Source organism: Rhinolophus ferrumequinum, chromosome 7 (genome assembly GCF_004115265.2).
Source record: "Rhinolophus ferrumequinum isolate MPI-CBG mRhiFer1 chromosome 7, mRhiFer1_v1.p, whole genome shotgun sequence".
Lineage (NCBI taxonomy): Eukaryota > Metazoa > Chordata > Mammalia > Chiroptera > Rhinolophidae > Rhinolophus > Rhinolophus ferrumequinum.
The window spans coordinates 47,904,523-47,923,559 of NC_046290.1; the positions used below are offsets into that span (position 1 = coordinate 47,904,523).

General features: G+C 34.8%; 1 protein-coding gene across 1 annotated transcript in view; it reads right to left on the bottom strand.

The window, feature by feature from the left end:
• The window catches only part of ANKRD31 (ankyrin repeat domain 31), a 130,193-nt gene that overhangs the window by 52,178 nt on the left and 58,978 nt on the right, over positions 1-19,037 (bottom strand). The window contains exons 11-15 of the mRNA XM_033110016.1: positions 11,722-11,864; positions 6,987-7,131; positions 4,387-4,439; positions 1,950-3,447; positions 1,183-1,350 (exon numbers count right to left, since the gene is read on the bottom strand). Coding sequence (XP_032965907.1) covers positions 1,183-1,350; positions 1,950-3,447; positions 4,387-4,439; positions 6,987-7,131; positions 11,722-11,864 — 2,007 coding nt within the window. The remainder of the gene's footprint in view (positions 1-1,182; positions 1,351-1,949; positions 3,448-4,386; positions 4,440-6,986; positions 7,132-11,721; positions 11,865-19,037) is intronic.

Genomic DNA, 19,037 nt, shown 5'->3' on the forward strand with positions numbered 1-19,037 from the left:
ATGTCTTGTTTATTGTACTGAACACTTAGTGGGTCCTTTCAGTATGGAAACTTCTGCCCTTTATTTCTTGTATTAGTTCTTTGACGATTTCTTTTCTTATTTTCACTGTTCTCTCTGGATATCCTGGAGTGATCTTCTAATTTATTTATCTTTTCTCTCCTTATTTTCTAGTTTTCTCTATTTTTATTCTTTATAGAAAACTTGGAAAGATTTAGCTTCCAACACTGCTATAGATATCTATATTTTTAAAAATTCTATTATATTTTTAAAATCTAAGCACTCTCTGTATTGTTCTCTGTTTCTTCTTTTAAGAAGAAAGATCTTATATTATGTTAGATAAGACCCAGTCTTATAGTAAAATAAGACTTTATGTCTTATCTAACATAAGACCGGGTCTTACATTAATTTTTGCTCCAAAAGACGCATTAGAGCCCATGGTCTGGCTAGATCTTATTTTCGGGGAAACACAGTAGTCATTCTTTTATACAATATTACAGATTCCAGGGCTTCAGACATGGGCATATGTTTTTGGGGGCTACCATTCAACTCACTACAGGAGATGTATATAAGGTCTTCAGTTTACATGAGAAGGGGACAATGGGAGAAGGTTCACAGAGAATGCCTAATCCAGTTTCTTTCCTATCTCTTAGTAGACAGTAGACAAATTAATTTTTCGGTGCTTAATATTTAACTCGAAATGGTCCAGCCTACTGCTAACCATAGAACTAGGCCCAACAACTATCAAAGGATAGTTAGCTTGTCCATACTGCTAAACACGCACAGTTCATTCATACGACACAAAGAAACTAGTGGCTCTGCTTCTTTAATTTCCTTTATGTTAAAAAGGCTCAGTGGAAGCATCTAAGAGATCTGACACAGTTCACCCCTCCTACCCCGACTCAATATTCTTGCTGTCTCTGCTGTTTATCTTATCTCCTCTAGCCTAACAAATTAGAAACCATGGGCACAAACAGGACAAGAATGTATCTGAAGACTAATAGATTCTCAAGTAGTGCTTAACAGTAAAACCATCTGAAAAACACAGATGAAGTAATCTTACGAACTTGTGAATGACTAAAAAAATAAACAGTAAATATGAAAGTTTAGAAATTCTCTGAAGGAGAGGGGATTGCTGGGCTTGGTCCTGTACACTTTTACCTATACAAGTATAGGAACACGAACCTTTGCTGCAGGCAGCTTTCAAGAAATTTTGTCTTTTCCTGAAATTATGAACTTTGTGTTCTTGGATGTTAGTAGGTATATGGATTTCTGAATCTGTTTTTCCTTTTTCCTCCTCACAATTTCTTATAGTGTTTTCATCTCCGTTAATATTATTAGTTAATTCCTCATCTGAAAAGCAAACATTTGCAGTTATCAATGTGGTAGTTCTCCTTACTGGTTACACGACTAGAAAAGAGTCTAGTCATGTAATTGTTCCAACTTTCTGCTCCTGGCTGGACTGTTTGGGTTTTTTCTGTGTGGTTTTTTTTTTTTTTTTAAGGAACTGGAAGCCTTTAAAAATGTTTTTATATAACAAATTTAAATTAGTTTGCTGGATACAATTGATGGGAATACAGGGAATTGTTGAAATCAAAAGAGCTAACAATTTCCTGTTGCAAAAATGTAAAAACAATTTCCTGTTAGGTTTCTGATACTAAGAAAAGTCTAAACTAAACATAAACATAAAAAATTGATAGAAATAGTGTCTATTAATTTTTGTCATTATCAATTTAGCAATCATCTTTGATAATAATGGTTTGACTTTCAAAGTAAACAGTATTACTTAACTAATTAACAGAATCCCAAAATTATGGCCCACATGTCCTCGTTCTGGTCACTTTGGCCATAGGTTGAGAGAAATTCATTTGGAAATTTCTATAAAATAAGTGAATCTACAGGAAGTGTGTACAAATCAAACAATACTACTGATACCTACTAGTATTTCTCACCTGGTTGGTGAGAAATTTCCTTCTCTTCTTTTTGACTAAGTTGTGAGATGTTGGTCAATTCGTTATTCATATTGTCAGTGGAATAAAAACCTGTATTATGTATGATTTCACTCTCTGGAAGGCCTTGTCTCCTTTTTTCAACTTCAGTTGTTTCTATTACTTGAGAATGAATAACTGTGGATAAAGACCTATTTGAAGAACTTGGTTTTTGGCCTTTGTCAGCGTAATTCCTTTTAGTGCCTTCTTTCTTATTCACCTTTCCCACAATATGTGTAACTGTTTGATTCATTAAAGGAGTTGGTGCTCTGGGGCTACAATCCTGAGGCCTTTTGGATTGTTCCACATGACTAGTAAACTTGGAAACTTCATGTGTCGAAAGTGTTCCTGTACAAGCCAGGGAAATATGCTCAGGATTGTCATGTGGGTGATCCAAAGTTCCATACACACATTGTTCATAATTTGCAACATGTGATTCAGAAACTGCTGTATTATCTGAATCAGAAAAATTAGCTTCCTGTTGTGGAAGAATGCTTAGGCTGCCTGATTTTGATTTATCCTCCTGTGAAAAATGGTCTTCAGGAGGTGAAAATTGTTGAAAATCCATTTCCTCTCTAATTGTTATGTTCTCTTTATAATTACAGCGGTTTTTGCAACCTGTAGAACTTATCACCTTTTTAGATGTTACTGTCGTCTCAGAGATACAGCAATCACTATGATCATCATCATTAAAATTTTCCCACTTATTAAGGCTCTCTGTTTTTTCACTAGAGTTACTGTTTTCATGAGATTTATAAGGGCTAATGTTCTGTAGTTCTTGGTGAGTATGAGGCTGCTGATCTGTAGTAACAACCGGTAACTTGATTTCTGTATGTAAAGAAGGTCCTGAGAAAGAAACAGCTTTAGCGTGGTCAATGGGTTCTAATTCCAAGAATTTTATTTCTTGATTATCTGATAAACCCGGGCTCTGTGTATATGCCTTTTGGGGAACTAAACAAGCCTCAATACTGTTACATAATCCATTTTTCAGGCTTGACAGACCTGGGCTAAAAGGTTTAGGGGATTCTTCTGGGAGGTCGTCTAGGGTTTGGAGAATATGTTGCTGATGAGTAACTAATCTGTTTATTCTTCTGGAAGAAGAGACAGCTCTTGTCTTTCTTGGATTGCTTTCTTGGATTGCATTATCCACTTCAGTCCTTTTATGTGGTATGTTTCTTCTTCCTTTATATTTAGACACATTTGTGCTTGGATTTTTGACATTATGAAGATTGTCCTTTCTGAGTCCTGTAGAATATATTTGGTTAAGAATTGATCGCTTATGCTTGAATTTACCAAATTTTGTGTTTGTGGAATCTTTTTGGTAACGTTCATATATATCTTCTTTCTTCATAAATAAACCCTCTTTGCTTATTTTATCAACCGTTACATGTTCTGGCTTCTGTCCGTTGAAATTTTCATCATAAACAAACCCAACACAATTTTTAGAATTGAATTTTGGTTTCTATAGAAACAAAATATATAGTTAGGCTTTAGTTTTCAGTTGTAGTGCTACACTCGATTCATTCTGGATTATTCATAAATCAAACTATTATTTTATTCAGTTTTATAATTTGATCTAACCACAGGCATGCTGATATATCCAACCTGATATTTCAGAAAAGTAGACTAACAGAAGAAAGGCAAATGTAAGAGACTCAGACTCAGTACCATATGTGTACAAATCTTTCTTTTCTGCTGTACATTTTAACTTCTTTTTGCCAGTATTTTAGCACTATCAATCTTACTAAATATAATAAAACATTTTAATCTACTTAATTTTTATAGCTTCTTGAAATAATCAGATAAAAGTTTCCTTACTTTACAAGAATGCCTTAGAAATACTCTGCTCTCCCAATTGTTATATAGATAGAGCTAGAATTAAGAAAGTTTTTTCCTTTGGTGGCTGTGAGAGACTATCGGTAGGGCAGCAGCAGAAGGGATTTAAAAACAAGAAGACAGGCTCCCAAATTGGTCTGTATGGAAAGATTACTGTGGCTGCTAAGATTAAAACAGAGACACTGCTTCCTCTCACTCACTACAATCCAAGCAACAGATGAAGAGTAATCGTTCACCATGTAAAGTGTGAAGGGATGGATGGACACCTTTGACTCTTACTGTGTTAAGACCAGAGGAAATTTGACATGGTTGATAAACCTCATGGCTCCATGAAGAGGAGGAGAAAGAGGATGTCTACCAGTATATTAGTGTTCCCAGATATGCTACATTGACTCAGTTGCTTCTCAAATTAACAGCCCAGAACCCTCTGATTCTCGTGTAATTATTCCAGTGTCTTCACTGTTCCTGATGCGTGCTTCAGCAGTCTTTCTTTCCCCTCTGAGGATGTACAAAATAACCAGCAGGTGCATTCGATTAAAATGTTTATTGCTAAACAGAGATATACCTTGTGCTGGTGTGCATCCTCTGTGTCTAATGGGTCACTGCTATTCTTTTGAACTGTAAACAAAAAGAGAAAATCAAAGAAAACAGCCATCAGTGGTCAGACTCTAGACTTCTAAAACAAGTCCTTTGCTATGAGAAAACCAAGGAGAATAAGTGAAATTATGCAAAGATTTTCTATTAAAATTGGAACATGTAACAGTCCTATAATTTCCATATTTATTGGAAACCAAATACTATTCTGAAAGACCTGAAAACATTTGTGTGGGAAAAGCAAAATAGACCCCAAAAATAATGCTAAAGATGGGCACTGAACTTAGTATTTTTATATTCCCCAAAGATATACCCAGATATTTAACTGTATGAAAGCTACTTTTATAAGGCAAAAAATCACTTCATAGTTAATTGAGTTATTGTCATTTCCTAATATGTTTGCCTAATATGTAAGGTTCAGTCTGCCCCTTTTATTTTCTAGTAATACTGGGCTACCAGAAAGTAATCTTTTACTCTAAAGAACTATTTATTAATGGCCTCTTGGTGTCTTTACTTATCAATGAAGCTATTTCTTTATTATAAAAGTAGGGTGTTTTGTACCAGATCTTAGTCTTTAGTCAATGGCATTCAAACAACTAACTCTTGGAAAAATTTTTATTAAAATATAGTTTAATAAAAGTGAATCAAGTACATATACATCTCTCAAATAGAAAGAATTTGTTTTGTTTTGTTTTGTTTTTAAAGGACTGACATACTACTTATTCAACAAATATTCACTGAATGCCTACTATGTACATAGCACTTTAGTCTTTATTACTAGACAAAGCATTTCCTTCATGGAGACTAGATTCTGGTGGGGGAGGACCAAAAATAAAAAACAAGCAAATTGTCCTATGTGTAAGGTGTTACCATGTTTCCCGGAAAATAAGCCCTAGCATGATTTTTCAGGATGACATCCCCTGAACATAAGCCCTAATGCATCTTTTGGAGCAAACCTTAATGTAAGACCCGGTCTTATTTTCAGGGAAACATGGCAAATGCTATGGGAAAAGGATAAATAGAGTAGGGTAAGAGGGATTAGAGTGTGGTAGTTCTAAAAATATGTCTGTAAAATTTTTGATGCTCTTCCTTTCAAGAGGTGGAACTTCATTCTGCTCCCGAGTGTGGGTTAGTCTTAGTGACTCACTTCAACAAATAGAATATGGCAGAAGTGACTGTGTATCAATTCCAAGATTAGGTTATAAAAAGCCTGTGGCTTTTGTCTTGGGTGTATTCTCTCTCCCTTGGACCACTTGCTCTGAGCCATCTGCCAAGTTGTCAGCAACCCTATGGACAAGCTCACGTGGCAAGTAACTGAAGCCACCGGCTGACAACCAGTAGGGAACTGAGGTCTGACAATAATCATGTGAGTGAGCTTAAAAGTGGATTTTTCTGCCCTAGTGAGCCTTGTGATGACTGCAACCCTCACTGATAGCTTGACTGTGACATGTGAAAGGCCCAGATACAGAACCATTCAACTGAACTGCACCCAGATTTCCAACCTTCAGAAACTGTGAGAGACAAATGTTTGCTGTTTTAAGATGCTAAGTTTTGGGGCAATTCTTAATATAGTAAAAGATGACTAATACAGTGAAGGTAGGAAGGAGGCAGTTTGCAATATTAAATTAGGGTGGTGTAGGTCTCACTGTGAAGATGACATTTGAACTAAGACTTGAAGGAGGTCGGGGAGACGTATCTGAGGAACAGCAAGGAGACCGGGGTGACTGAAGTCAAGTGACAGTGATATAGAATGGTAGGAGAAGAGGCTCACGGGCAGCGTGGACAGCTGATATAGGGGCTGGTAGGCCACTGTAAGGAAACTGGCATTTCTTCTAGATTAAATGGAGAGCTACTGCAGGGTTTTGAACAAAGGAATGCAGTGATGCATTAATTATATTGGTGATACTAGCGCATATAGAGTCTTAAAACTCAGAGGAAATAAAAGCCCCTTTCTTGTTTCCACATTCTCTTAGGAACCATGCCTGTTAGGGTGGCTCCTGGAAAATATTTTTCTTACCAAAAAAAATCTAACAGATTCATTGAGGAGAACATAAAGAATATGCCATGTATTTAAATTATTCTTATATAATATTTTTATTGACAACTGCAGATCGAGTTTTTTTACAGTTCAATTTAACAGTGTAATGGATGAGAGGGCAGAAGTATAGCTATAAGAAAAGATTCTTAAGGAATGGAAATAAACAATATTGCCCATATTAACTGAAAAAGATACAGTCAAATATAATTTACATCACATCATGTTATTCAGCCAAAGGATTATGGTTGGGGGGAGGAGTGGACTGAAGTTTTCTTAACTGTCTGCAATGTACAACCTGGAGAAAAGTACATTTGCTATTACCTTTCTTTGTTCTTTTAGAGTCCTTCAATAATGTGCATTTGCAAACAAGTCGATGTGCTTTATTAAACAAAGGAATGGAATAAGGACACTACTGGGTGGATTTTCTCAAAACTTATGAGGAAAATAAATTTAATTTCTATAATTCTAAATTCAATTTCTGTTTCTTTCTACTGACATGATGAACAGATACAACAGGGCGGTTTTAATCTTACCTGAAGTAAGATGTTTTTGATGTTTAGGAATGTATCTCTCAAGAAGACGCTTCATATATGCATCTTTGGCCTCATCCAAAGCACACTTTCCCTCGTCACTTCTAAATAATGGATCAGCTCCATTCGAAAGAAGTAACTCTGCCACCTGGAGGAAGATTGTTCGTGTGAGGGAACCCAGACAAAAGGTACATTACTGTAAATGTGTGCTAGCATACAACTCTAAGCAACATCAAGTATCTCTTTCAACAATACAGAGTTTGTGTTTACCTCTAACATGTTGCCCAATAAAACAATTTAATGTAATTGCTACTGAATCATAATTTGTTGATATACATATCCCTTCTCTTACAAAAAAAAAAAAAGCGAGGGAGGGAAATGTTTGTAGTTCAGCTTCTGGAGAAATGGGGCTAGCAGATATATCAAGAACTGGCATCGGGTTCTGTAAATGTTACACCAGTTTAACAGGTTCCAGGAGATAGTTACGTCTTCTACCTATACCTGTGTTGTTGCAGCTCCTCCTCAGAATGTCAGGGAGAAACTGGCCACTCTTTAATCTGTTACTACTCCCCAAGTAAGCTCCTCTATGAAGCTTTTTCTGTCCCCCCATCCACTGCTGCCCTAGAGAATAACCACCTCTCCCTTCTTTCATATACATATTTTATCACAGTGCCTAATATACTCTATATTATACTTATTTATTACATATCTGTTTTTCCTGTACTCTGAGTTTTTTGAGGGTTTTTAAAAGAAAACTATGTTTTTCTTTTAAAATCAATTTATTATTTTTTAATAGAAAAACTAATGAATATGATTCAAAATACAGAAGTCTCACAAAGTATACAACAAAAAATAAGTTTCCCTCCTCTACTCCCGTCCACCAATCATCTAGTTATTTTTTCCTAAGTCAGCCCTGGTTATAGTTTCTTCTGAACTTTTCTAGAGTTAGTCTAGTCCAATAGGTACTATATATGTATGTATGAGTATACATACATATGTATATATAGTTTTTCTTAAACAAGTGGTCATATACTATGTATGTTTCTCTGTATCTTGCCCTCTCTATCCCCACCTCCCAACAATAGATCCTGGAGATTGTTCTGTATCAGTATAAACTGAACTTTCTCATTCTTTTCAGCAGCTGAGTAACAGTCTACTATTGAATGTACTACATGAATGTCCTATAATTTATTTAACCAGTACCCTATTGACAGATGTTTAAGTTGCTTCCAAGCTTTTGCTAGAGAATTACGTCTTAATCGTTCTTATGGTACCAGTGCCTATCTCAGTGTCTGGCACAGAGTGAATGTTCAATAAACATTATTTAATAAAACATCAGGGAAAACATGGGGAGCAGGCTGTAAATAACATTATACTAAAAGAAGCCTAGATTTCCATATTAATATCTAGAATGAGAGAAAGGATCTGAATTTCTTTAAGTTATGTATACCTGAAAATTAAATATATATTCATTTTTCCTTTTATAACAAAGCATTCTAGGAGAGAAAAATGTAACACTACACACAGGGATAACATGAGCTGAATCCTTTAAAAATTATTAAGACTCGGCAACCTGATAATCAGCAACCTAATAATTACTCTATTATGGGACTTTAATGCTAGATAGAGGAATTAAAAGTAATAGTAGATGCAATTAAATCTATAATTTATATACAAGCATGTACAAGAAGATAAAGAATTTATGCCTGGATCTTCACCTTTTGCTTTAGCAAAGAAAATACAGTGTACTACTTTCTTTCAGGAAAAGCAGTAAAGGAGTTGCTAAAAGAGCTGTGTTTGTTTACCTCTGGAGGTTTTGTGTCCAATCATAAACCATACAGTATGAGAGTGACTCAGGATCAAGGAGTGTGAGAAGGAATACTGGGGCTAGAGCCTCACTTTTCTGGAAATCTGGGTTGGGAATTGCAAGGGAGTGGACACATTACTTTGGCAGTCTGTTTTCAACAATGAATAGACTGCTTCACGTTTGCCAATTACCCCCTGTAGCCTGATATTAGGAATTTGGAAATACATACGTGGAAATACACATATATATAATTATATTATATTATATATATTATTATATATTATATATATTATATTGTTATAAATATATATATATATATATATATATATATATATATATATATATATATATATCTCCTCTAACTTAAAAACAAACAAAAAAACTCTCTTCTCACCAAAAGGCAGTAAATAAATGACTTTCCTTGGCTTTCCTTCTCTATTTTAAACCTACATTTAGATTTCTGTATTTGTTATCTGTGGCTACTTAACAAATTACCCCAAAACTCAGTGGCTCAAAACAATAATAAATATTTATAATCCGATAGTTTCTGTGGGTCAGGAATTTGCAAGTAATGTAGGTGGGTGGTTCTGTCTCAAGGTTTCTTATGCAGGCTCAAGTATTTCTGGGTAAAATGGTATGATGTCTGGGATTTCTTAAAAACACTCCCAACAACAAAACATAGTCCATGTTCCAGGCTGCAGAGGTGGTTTGACTCTTTATAGTATAATAGAATACACGGTCAAACTTCATAAGAGTGCTCGCTCCAGACACACATGGAATGAATAATTACCATGTCTGAGAAATATTTTTTTAGTATATGTGAATCCCAATAACATTGTCAACCAATTTCATACACTCATATAGCACAGGACACTCCATGAAATAAAAAGCTTTGTTAAAATCATGACAGCTTACATCAATTTGTCATGCCATTTCCTTCACCTACTAATAAAGTAAGCCTAATAAAAGAGGAATCAAGGTTTGTCTGACATGACTTGTTCTTAGAAATGCCTACAGATGTTCAAAGACCACTACGTTCTCATTTAAATGTCTCCCAACATCTGTTAAATAATTTGTTCCAGATTTTTCTAAGGAACCACACTGAGCTGATTATCTGTAATTCTCAAATTCTACCTTTCCCACATTTAAAAAAAGATACTCATTTTTAGCAGTTTTATTGAGATGTAATTCACATGCCACACAATCCATTTAAAGAATATAATTCAATGTTTTTTAATATGTCGAGTTGTGTAACCATAAACATAATCTAATTTTGGAACATTTTCATTCCCCTTAAAAGGACCTTTTATCCATGATCTGTCACTCTCCATTCCCAACGCTCTACCTCCCATTCTTAATTTTCTTTCTGTCTCTTTAGATTTGGATTACTATGGATATTGCAAATAAATGGAATCATACAATATGAGTTTTTAAATGGCTTTTTCACTTTTTAAAAAAATAGGAGGTTATCTTTTAGTGTCTCCTATCTTTTAGCATCTTTCCAGTATACAGTCAACGTCTATAAGATCATATATTCAAGTTCCTTCAACTCTGGAATGTTTAAGAAGTTCACACACTGCAGGTGCTGAGTCCAGCATCAGGTTCTCAGGGCTTCACAGATGAGACATCCTGTGATATCTAAGGCATAGGAGCAATCCAATACCCAAGGTTAGGCTATTTTTCTGAGCATCTCTTCCTCACCTACGAGATTCCCTGAAGTAAGCCTAGATCCTTATCTGACGCTCCCACTATTCCTACCCCACCCTCCAAAACAATATCCTGTCCCACTGTGATTCTCAAGGCTTTGGTTCTTAAGTCAGTCCAGAACCGACCTGGAGTTTTGTAAATCTCTCTTGGACTGGATGAAGTAATGTGTTGGCTCTCCCCAGCCAAACAGAAGGGGAAGAGAACAAAGAAGACAGACTATGAGTTCGCCCCACCCCACTGGGTTTCAGCTTTTAATTTTCATGACCATTCCCTAGACTTCCACTTAGGTCCCAGGCAAATTCCCTCCCCATAGCCTTCTACATAATGCACAGAAATGACCACCTACTAGCAGGTGATACATTATCAAAAAAAAAAGCAAAACTACCCAAAGTCTCCTTAAGTATTGTTCCACGTTAGGAAGGAATATGCCCTATCTGTCTATGCACATAGCCTTTTTCAGCTCTACCTGTACTAGGCATTTCTTCTGAAAGTATACAGAACAAATCTATCTCAGCCCAGCTGAGATAAAGAGCTCAGATCTTTCCCATTCTATGTGTTTTGAACCCAGAGGCAACTTCCAATACTGCAATACATATTTTCAGCAAGTGTCTCAGTCCTGTAATACAGTACCTGAACTGAAAACATGTCTAGGAAATTCAGAGCATATGTGATTTCTGAGATAAAACATGTGTGCTGGAATTCATAATCTTAATTAATATTACCATTATTGCAGTTACCATTAACCAACTCATATGTAATTACAGTATTTTGGTATTTTAACCATTGGTACATCTGTGCTGGTGTGTACTGGCTGATCATTAAACCTGGGAGGTTCTTATGTCTTATGCTAACTCTGAAAGTGACACTAGACCCTGTAAAGCTGTATGCCTATCAGGACTGCACATCACTGTTTAACACTTAAGAAGAAACATTCCCCTAAAGCCTATAAAGCACCACACACAAAGAGTCCTAAGTGCAAGTTTAAAAAAATACTATGTATAACCAAAACATGTTCTATAGTTATTAAAAGTAACAGGTGAAATGTCACCGACCATATTAAGCACAACAAATCCATCACACAGTAAAATTTTATTATAACTTCTCAGTGTTGATTAGCAGAGTGAACTGATACTAAATTCCTGTCAGTTTTTCTATCACTTGGTCCCAGAGTTTTAATACTTGCAGACCATGGTATTTGCTCTGCAAATAAAAGTATCACAGTACCTTATAATGTTTATTCAGCACAGCATCATGTAGGGGAGTGATCTGGTACATTCCTTTGATATTTACATCCGCTCCACCTTTTACCAGTTCACTTGCTGTCTCATAAAATCCTCCTACACTAGCTTCATGAAGTGCTGTCCAACCTATCATACAAAAAGAAAATGGTATTTGTTTACATTTGGCATCTTAATAATGTTTTGTGCTTACCCTTAAAATAAAAGCTCTAATTCTAAGTTATTTCTTTAAAAAATATTTTGATTATGTAAGATAAGATAATCTCACCATGAAAACAACCTGTATTATTTGGTGAATTTAATAAATCTGAGGGACAAATCAAATTCCCACCCCCAACTCTGTTGTAGAAAAATGTGAAAAGAATTAAAATATTTAAAACTATTCCTGCCCTCCTCAAATAAAAAGGGCTGTAAAGGGATCGTTATTAGGTCATAAAGAATCTGGTTTCAGGCTAGGTTTCTCCAGAGAAGAGAGAAAAAAAGCTTTATTTCTAGTTCAAGGTACTTCCGTTAAAGTACTCCAACCGATAGGACTACATAGAAGTCAGTTCAAAAGTATGTATTTCTTTTCTCCTTATTTGCAAAAATCTTTTTACAATAATTCAACTAACAAACCACAAGATGTTCCAAGAAAACTGGTCATCCAGATAAATATTATTTTTCTCTGTTAGCCAGAGACAGATATAAGTTATAGATATTTTATTCCAATACATTATATGATTGATGTAAGAAAACCTAAAGGTTTCATGTATAAGTTATAGATATTTTATTCCAATAAATCATATGATTGATGTAAGAAAACCTAAAAGTTTCATGTTAAAAGTGTATTTCACTCTTTCCAGAACCTTCTCCATAAACGAAGGATTCTCAGTCTCGGCACTAACATTTTGGGCTGGATAATTCTTTGTTGTTCTGAGCATTCCACCAAATGCCAATAGCACCCCCTGCTCTCCAGTTGTAACAACTAAAAATGTTTCCAGAAACTGCCAAATGTCCTGAGAGGCAAAATCATCCCTAAAGAAGCACAGCCATAAAATGTTATAGAAGGAGTTTTTCTTATAGTATTAAATAGAAAGCATAGAGGAAGAAATAAAGAGCACCAAAAAATGGTAAATATATAGTGACTAAAGGGTTTTCTTCCTATAAATTTCCTTAAAATGTATATGGCTATTTAAAGCAAAAATTATAACATTATGTTTGAGGTTTATAATGTATATAAATGTAATATATGTGACAGTTGCCACATAAAGATATGTCCAATGTTCATACATTTTATATGAAGCATTACAATATTAATTCTAGGAAGACTATGAAACATAAAAGATGCATACTGTACTCCCTACACTATCCATTACAAAACAACACAAAGAAACAAACAAAAAGAACAGATGAAGCTCATAAGAAACAATTAATAAAATGGTCCTAAATCTAACCATTTATATTAAGTGAAAATTGATTAATCACCCCAATTAAAAGGCAGAGATTGTCAGAATGGCTAAAACAGCAAAACTGTGTGCTGTCTACAAGAAATATATTCTAGGGTGGCCAGTTAGCTCAGTTAGTTAGAGCGTGATGCTCATAACACCAAGGTTGCTGGTTCGATCCCCGCATAGGCCAATGTGAGCTGTGCCCTCCACAACTAGATTGAAACAACTACTTGACTTGGAGCTGATGGGTCCTGGAAAAACACACATGAAATAAATAAAAGTTAAAAAAAAAAAATATATATATATATATATATATATATTTATATATATATCTAAAGTATATATATGTATTTTAAATATAAAGACAGATAGGTTGAACATAAAAGGCTAAAAATGATATAGCAAATAAACAACAAACATAAGAAGGCTAGGATGTCTATAATAATATATAATCTATAATAATATATAAAGTATATTAATATATATTAATAAGGTCTACTTTATATATTAATATAGACATCCTAGATAAAGAGATTTTGTAATAATTAAAAGGTCAATTTATTAGAAGACATGACAATTTTAACTGTGTATGTACCTAATAACAGAGCTTCAAAATATAAGAAGCAAAAATTGACAGAATTAAAGGGAGAAACAGACAACTCCACAATCATAGTTGTGAAGATTTCAATAACCCTCAGAAAATGATAAATCAAATAGAGAAAAAAATCAGTAAAGACAGAGATGTTTTGAACATTATCAACTACCTTCATCTAATTGACACTTATAGAACATTACATACAAGTGAAGAATGAATATTCAAGTGCACAGGGGATATTCACCAAGAAAGACCACATGCTAGACAATAAACCAATTCTCAATAAGTATAAAAGGATCAAATTCATAGAAAGTGTATCTATTGTCCACAATGGAATTAAATTAGAAGTCAATAACAGAAAGATATCTGAATAATCCTCATATATTTAAAAATTAAACAACTTCTAATATAATCCTGGGGTCGAAGAAGTAATCATACAAGAAATGAAAAGTATTTCAAACTAAATGATAATGAAAATGCAATATATCAAAATTTGTGGGATGCAGTAAAAGCAGTCTTTAGAGGGAAATTTAAAGTTTTAAATGCTTACAGTAGGAAAGAAGGTACAAAAACCTATGACCTCATTTTCAACCTTAAGCAGCTAAAAAAAAGAAAACACAGAAAATCAAAAATAAACAGAAGTCAGAAAAAAGAGCAGAAATAAAATATAATACAGATAATAAACATTTTAAAGCCAAAAGTTAGTTCTTTAAAAAAAATTTAATAACACTGATAATCCTCTGTGGTGATTGCTCGCTCTCAGGTCGTGGTCGTAAAAGAATTCACGAAGCACAAAGGAATAGAAGTTAGAAAGTTTATTTAAGGAGAGAAACACTGGCAGAAGAGTTGCAGGGGGCAGCATTGGGTTTCTGTTTAGTTCTTTAACTAGAATGCAATTTGCTTCAGCCTGCAGTGGAATCTTCTAATTGTGTTTGGCTTTGTCTGTTGGGGTGGGGGAAGGTGTGGTAGTTGGAGCCACTCACCTCCTACCCCAGACAAATGGTTTGTTCCTGTTTATCCATACCTGTTTTATCATCCTCTAGCTTAGGAAGGATGGAAGAATAAAGAGGAAGGATGGGAGGGAGGGAGAGAAGGAGGAAGGGCGGAAGGAAGGAAGGAAGGAAGAAGCAGTACAAGGAATGAAAGATAAAATATCCCTAAAGATCTTCAGATTTTAAAGAATAATAAGAGAACATTATAAATAACTTTATGCCAATAAATTCTATAACTTAGATGAAAAGGACGAATTCCTTGAAAAGTACAACTTACCAAAATTGACACAAGATGAAACAGAAAATCTGAATAGCCCACACTTATTAAATATTTTTAATTTATTATCAAAATCTGCCCACAAAGAAAACTGCAGGCCCAGATAGTTTCACTCTTAAGTTCTGTCAAACATTTAAGGAAGAAAAACCCCGGTCTTACACAAACTCTTCCAGAAAACAGAAGAGCAGAGAATACTTCATAACTCATTTTATGAGGTCTGCATAATACTGATACCAAAACCAAAGACATTACAAGAAATTTATAGTCCAATAATCCTTATCAACAGCAATATAAAAAAATCTTCAACATATTAGCAAATCAAATCCAGCAATATATAAAAAGAATGATATATCACGACCAAGCATCCACTCCTCATAAAAACTATCAGCAAATTGGGAGTAGATTCCTCAATATAAGGAGCAGCTACAAACACCTACGGCTAACACCATGCTCAATGGTGAAATATTAACGAGACAAAACTAATCTTGGTGAAAAATATCAGAACAGTAGTGTCTTCCAGATAGCTGGGGGGGGGAATAAGTGGGAAAAGGCATGAGGGAACTTTCCGGGATGATGGTAATACCTGTATTCTAACTCTTGATAGAGGTCTGGGTTACTGTATTTATCAAAATTCATCAAATGGCACATTTAAGATTTGGCATTTTATTATACTATATGAAAATTTTACCTCAAAAAAAGAGAAAAAACTATTGAACTCTAGTTAATATTTTATGTTGAGGTGTTTAGTTGTAAAATGTACTAATGTCTACAACTTTCTTTGAAATGCATCAACATAAAAATGGATTAATGGGTGAACTGACAGATTTACAGATGGATAGGTGTGAAATAATAAGAAAGATAAATTGGTCTCTGCCTCTTGGTGACACAGAGCTCCTAAAACCCTTGTAAACAAGGGTGCTAGGAGAATATTTTGTTCTAATATTTAGTCTTTGACTCCAGTTCTTGATACAGTACTCCCAAGACCTTTGTAATTTCCTGAGTGATAGGAGAATCACACACACAGCTCCTAAATCCCTTGGAATTTCCTGGGTGATAGAAATGTTTTTGTTCTAATGAGGAAACTTTTGGCAGACTCGTAGATGGGGGCTGGACACCAAAAAGAAAAAGCCATAATTAGAAACTTGGAACTTTCAGCTCCACCTCCAGCCCCATTCTCTGGAGAGGAGGGAGGGAATAGAAATAGATTTCATAATTGATCATGCCTACATGATGAAGCATCCATAAAAATCTTAAAAGTATGGTGTTTGGAGAGCTTTTCTAGGTTGGTGAACACATTTACATACTGGAAGGGTAGCTAGTATACCCCAATTCCATGAGCATAGAAGTCGAACAGAAGCTGTGGGTAACCTGGGGACCTACTACTTGCAATTGGCATCTAAAGTGGGAAGCAGTCTTGTGGGACTGAGCCCTTAACCTGTGGGATCTGTGATAATGTGGGTTAGTGTCAGAACTGAACTGAATTGCAGGATACACATCTGGTGGCGGAGAATTGCTCGATGAGTCAAAAACGCACACATCTGGTGTCAGAAGTGTTGTAAGTGTGAGTAGAAGAGAAACACAGTAGTGTTTTTCCTTTACAACAAGTATGTGATTAGAAAAAAATATGTAGAATTTAGGTATTAGGTATACAGATGTTTACTGTACAGTTCTTTCAACTTTTCTTTTGAAAATTTTCATAATTTCATAAAAATTTTCAAATATACAGCTCACATGTGTACTTTTGGACCATTTAAGAACTCCATTTTTTTAAAAAAAATAATATGAAAACTACCTTGTTTCCCCAAAAATAAGACCTAGCCGGACCATCAGCTCCAATGCGTCTTTTAGAGCAAAAATTAATATAAGACCCGGTCTTATTTTACTATAATACAAGACCGGGTCTTATATTAATTTTTGCTCCAAAAGACGCATTGGAGCTGATGGTCCAGCTAGGTCTTATTTTCTGGGAAACACAGTATCTCCCCCAAAGTAATGTTTCCGATAAAAAGCATGAACTCATTGGTGTTTAGGTTTTGGGACCTTTGCTTATCGATTTGTACACTGGTCAGCTTGACTATCTTCCACAGGTCTAGGTTTGGTTGGATGAAAAATGAAGTATCAGAAATCCAAAAGTTATTAACTTTGGAATGCGGGTGATGATTTTCCTCCAAGAAAACTTCCTTTCCCTATTTAGGCTTCCTTAAACTGTATTAAAAATTAGTTCCCTAAAGAGGACAAAATGGCTGCTGTAGGAATGAGAAAATAACCATAACAAAAGATGTTTGTTTTCCTGAGCCCAGAATAACTAAAAGATAAGGTAAATGTAAAGCAATTGCCTGGTTTCCAAGGGAAAACCAGTCTCATATTTTACATCTACTGCAGAAAATTCCCAAAGAAGACAAGGTGTCTGTGAGTAATTCAGAGTAAATGATGGGGCTTGGAGGGAGGGGAAGTTAAAAATGAATGCTTCTTTAAGTAAGATGTAAGCAAGAATGACCCAGTGATGAACAAGTATCAGTGTCAGGGTTGAAAGAAATTCCCAGCATCAATAAAGCCAGAAGGGCCTTTACTCTGCAGAGAGAGTCACTGTAGACCATGAAAGGGCTACACATTGCAGAAAGAAACCAAATGTAAAAAGGAATTTCCCTTTTCCGAAAGTTTACTCCTGTGATGTAAAACCATTCCTCCAAAATAAAGGTGGAGTATATTTTACAACAGATCTTTTATTATCTCCCAGATCTCCAAGTTGGAAGATCCTTAACAACATTTTTTTCTTTTTAAAATTTTAACCACCTTGGAGGAAATCTCTTTAAAGCTTTACAGGATTATAAATTTCCTATAAAGAGAATTTAATACGTTTAATGAAGATTCAGGATCATAATATTTATTTTATGTTCTAATGCCACAATTGTTAACACCCACAAAGGTCTGATGTACACTCTCTTCCACATTATATAGTCCTCGACAATTCTGCCTCTCATTTTTTATGTTTTTATCTGTCTATTGCCTTGCTGTTGGCTTAAACTTAAAATTATCAATATCCTGGCACGTGCCAACCTTTCTTTTCAGTCCTAATGTATCATAGGCATAGGAATCAAATAGAATTCTGTGTAAAATAATGCTCAAGGCATTTGTCTGATAGAATTTTAGCAAAGAAGTTTCATGTGATCTATTTTGGGTATTCAGAGGTTTTTTTCAGCCTACTTCCTGGTTATCACCATTGCTTTTAATAGGTAAGGAATTATTCCAATTGTTGTTTTTTTAATCAAAGACAAAGATATAAAAAAATTTAAATGAGGACTTGTAAAATGCAAATGTTACCTATGAAAAGACCATTGGTCTGTTAGAACATTTTGTAATTTCTCAAAAGGCACTTAGCGTTTTGTGGATTGTATTACAAAATAAATATGTTTAATGCTTTCTAGTAGATACTATTTATCTTTTTGTTTTCACAGCATCTGGAACATAGTAGGCACACTGGAAAAACTCACTACATTGAACTGATATTATGTGGAGATCATACACCTCTTTCCAGTAGTTCTTGAGCTTTAATAAGAATGAAAAATCATTCGGGGGAACTTGTTTAAAATTCAGATTTCCAGGTTTTAAGCTATAGATTTTTATTACGAATGAGAGAGAGAGAGAGAGAGAGAGAGAGAGAGAGAGAGAGAGAGAGATTGGGGGCTGAAGTAAAGGTTGCACTTTAAAGAAACATTGCAGGTGACTGATGAAAAATGGTTTATAGACAACCTTTTGGAAACATTACCCTCTGCAATCTGTGGGATGTAGTAGCCAGAAGTATAAAGATTAAAGCTAAGATGCAAAGTGAGAAAGCAAATAGAAAACAGAGAGTTCAAAAAGCCTAGAAAATATGGGAAGGATAAAGAATTCATGAAGGTCACCGAAGTACCTGGGGCTGTGAAGAGAAGGTATACATTAACTGGCTGAAGACAAGCAGGGAACAGCCACCAAAAATGTTAATAATGGCACACAAAAAGGGCTAATGAAAAG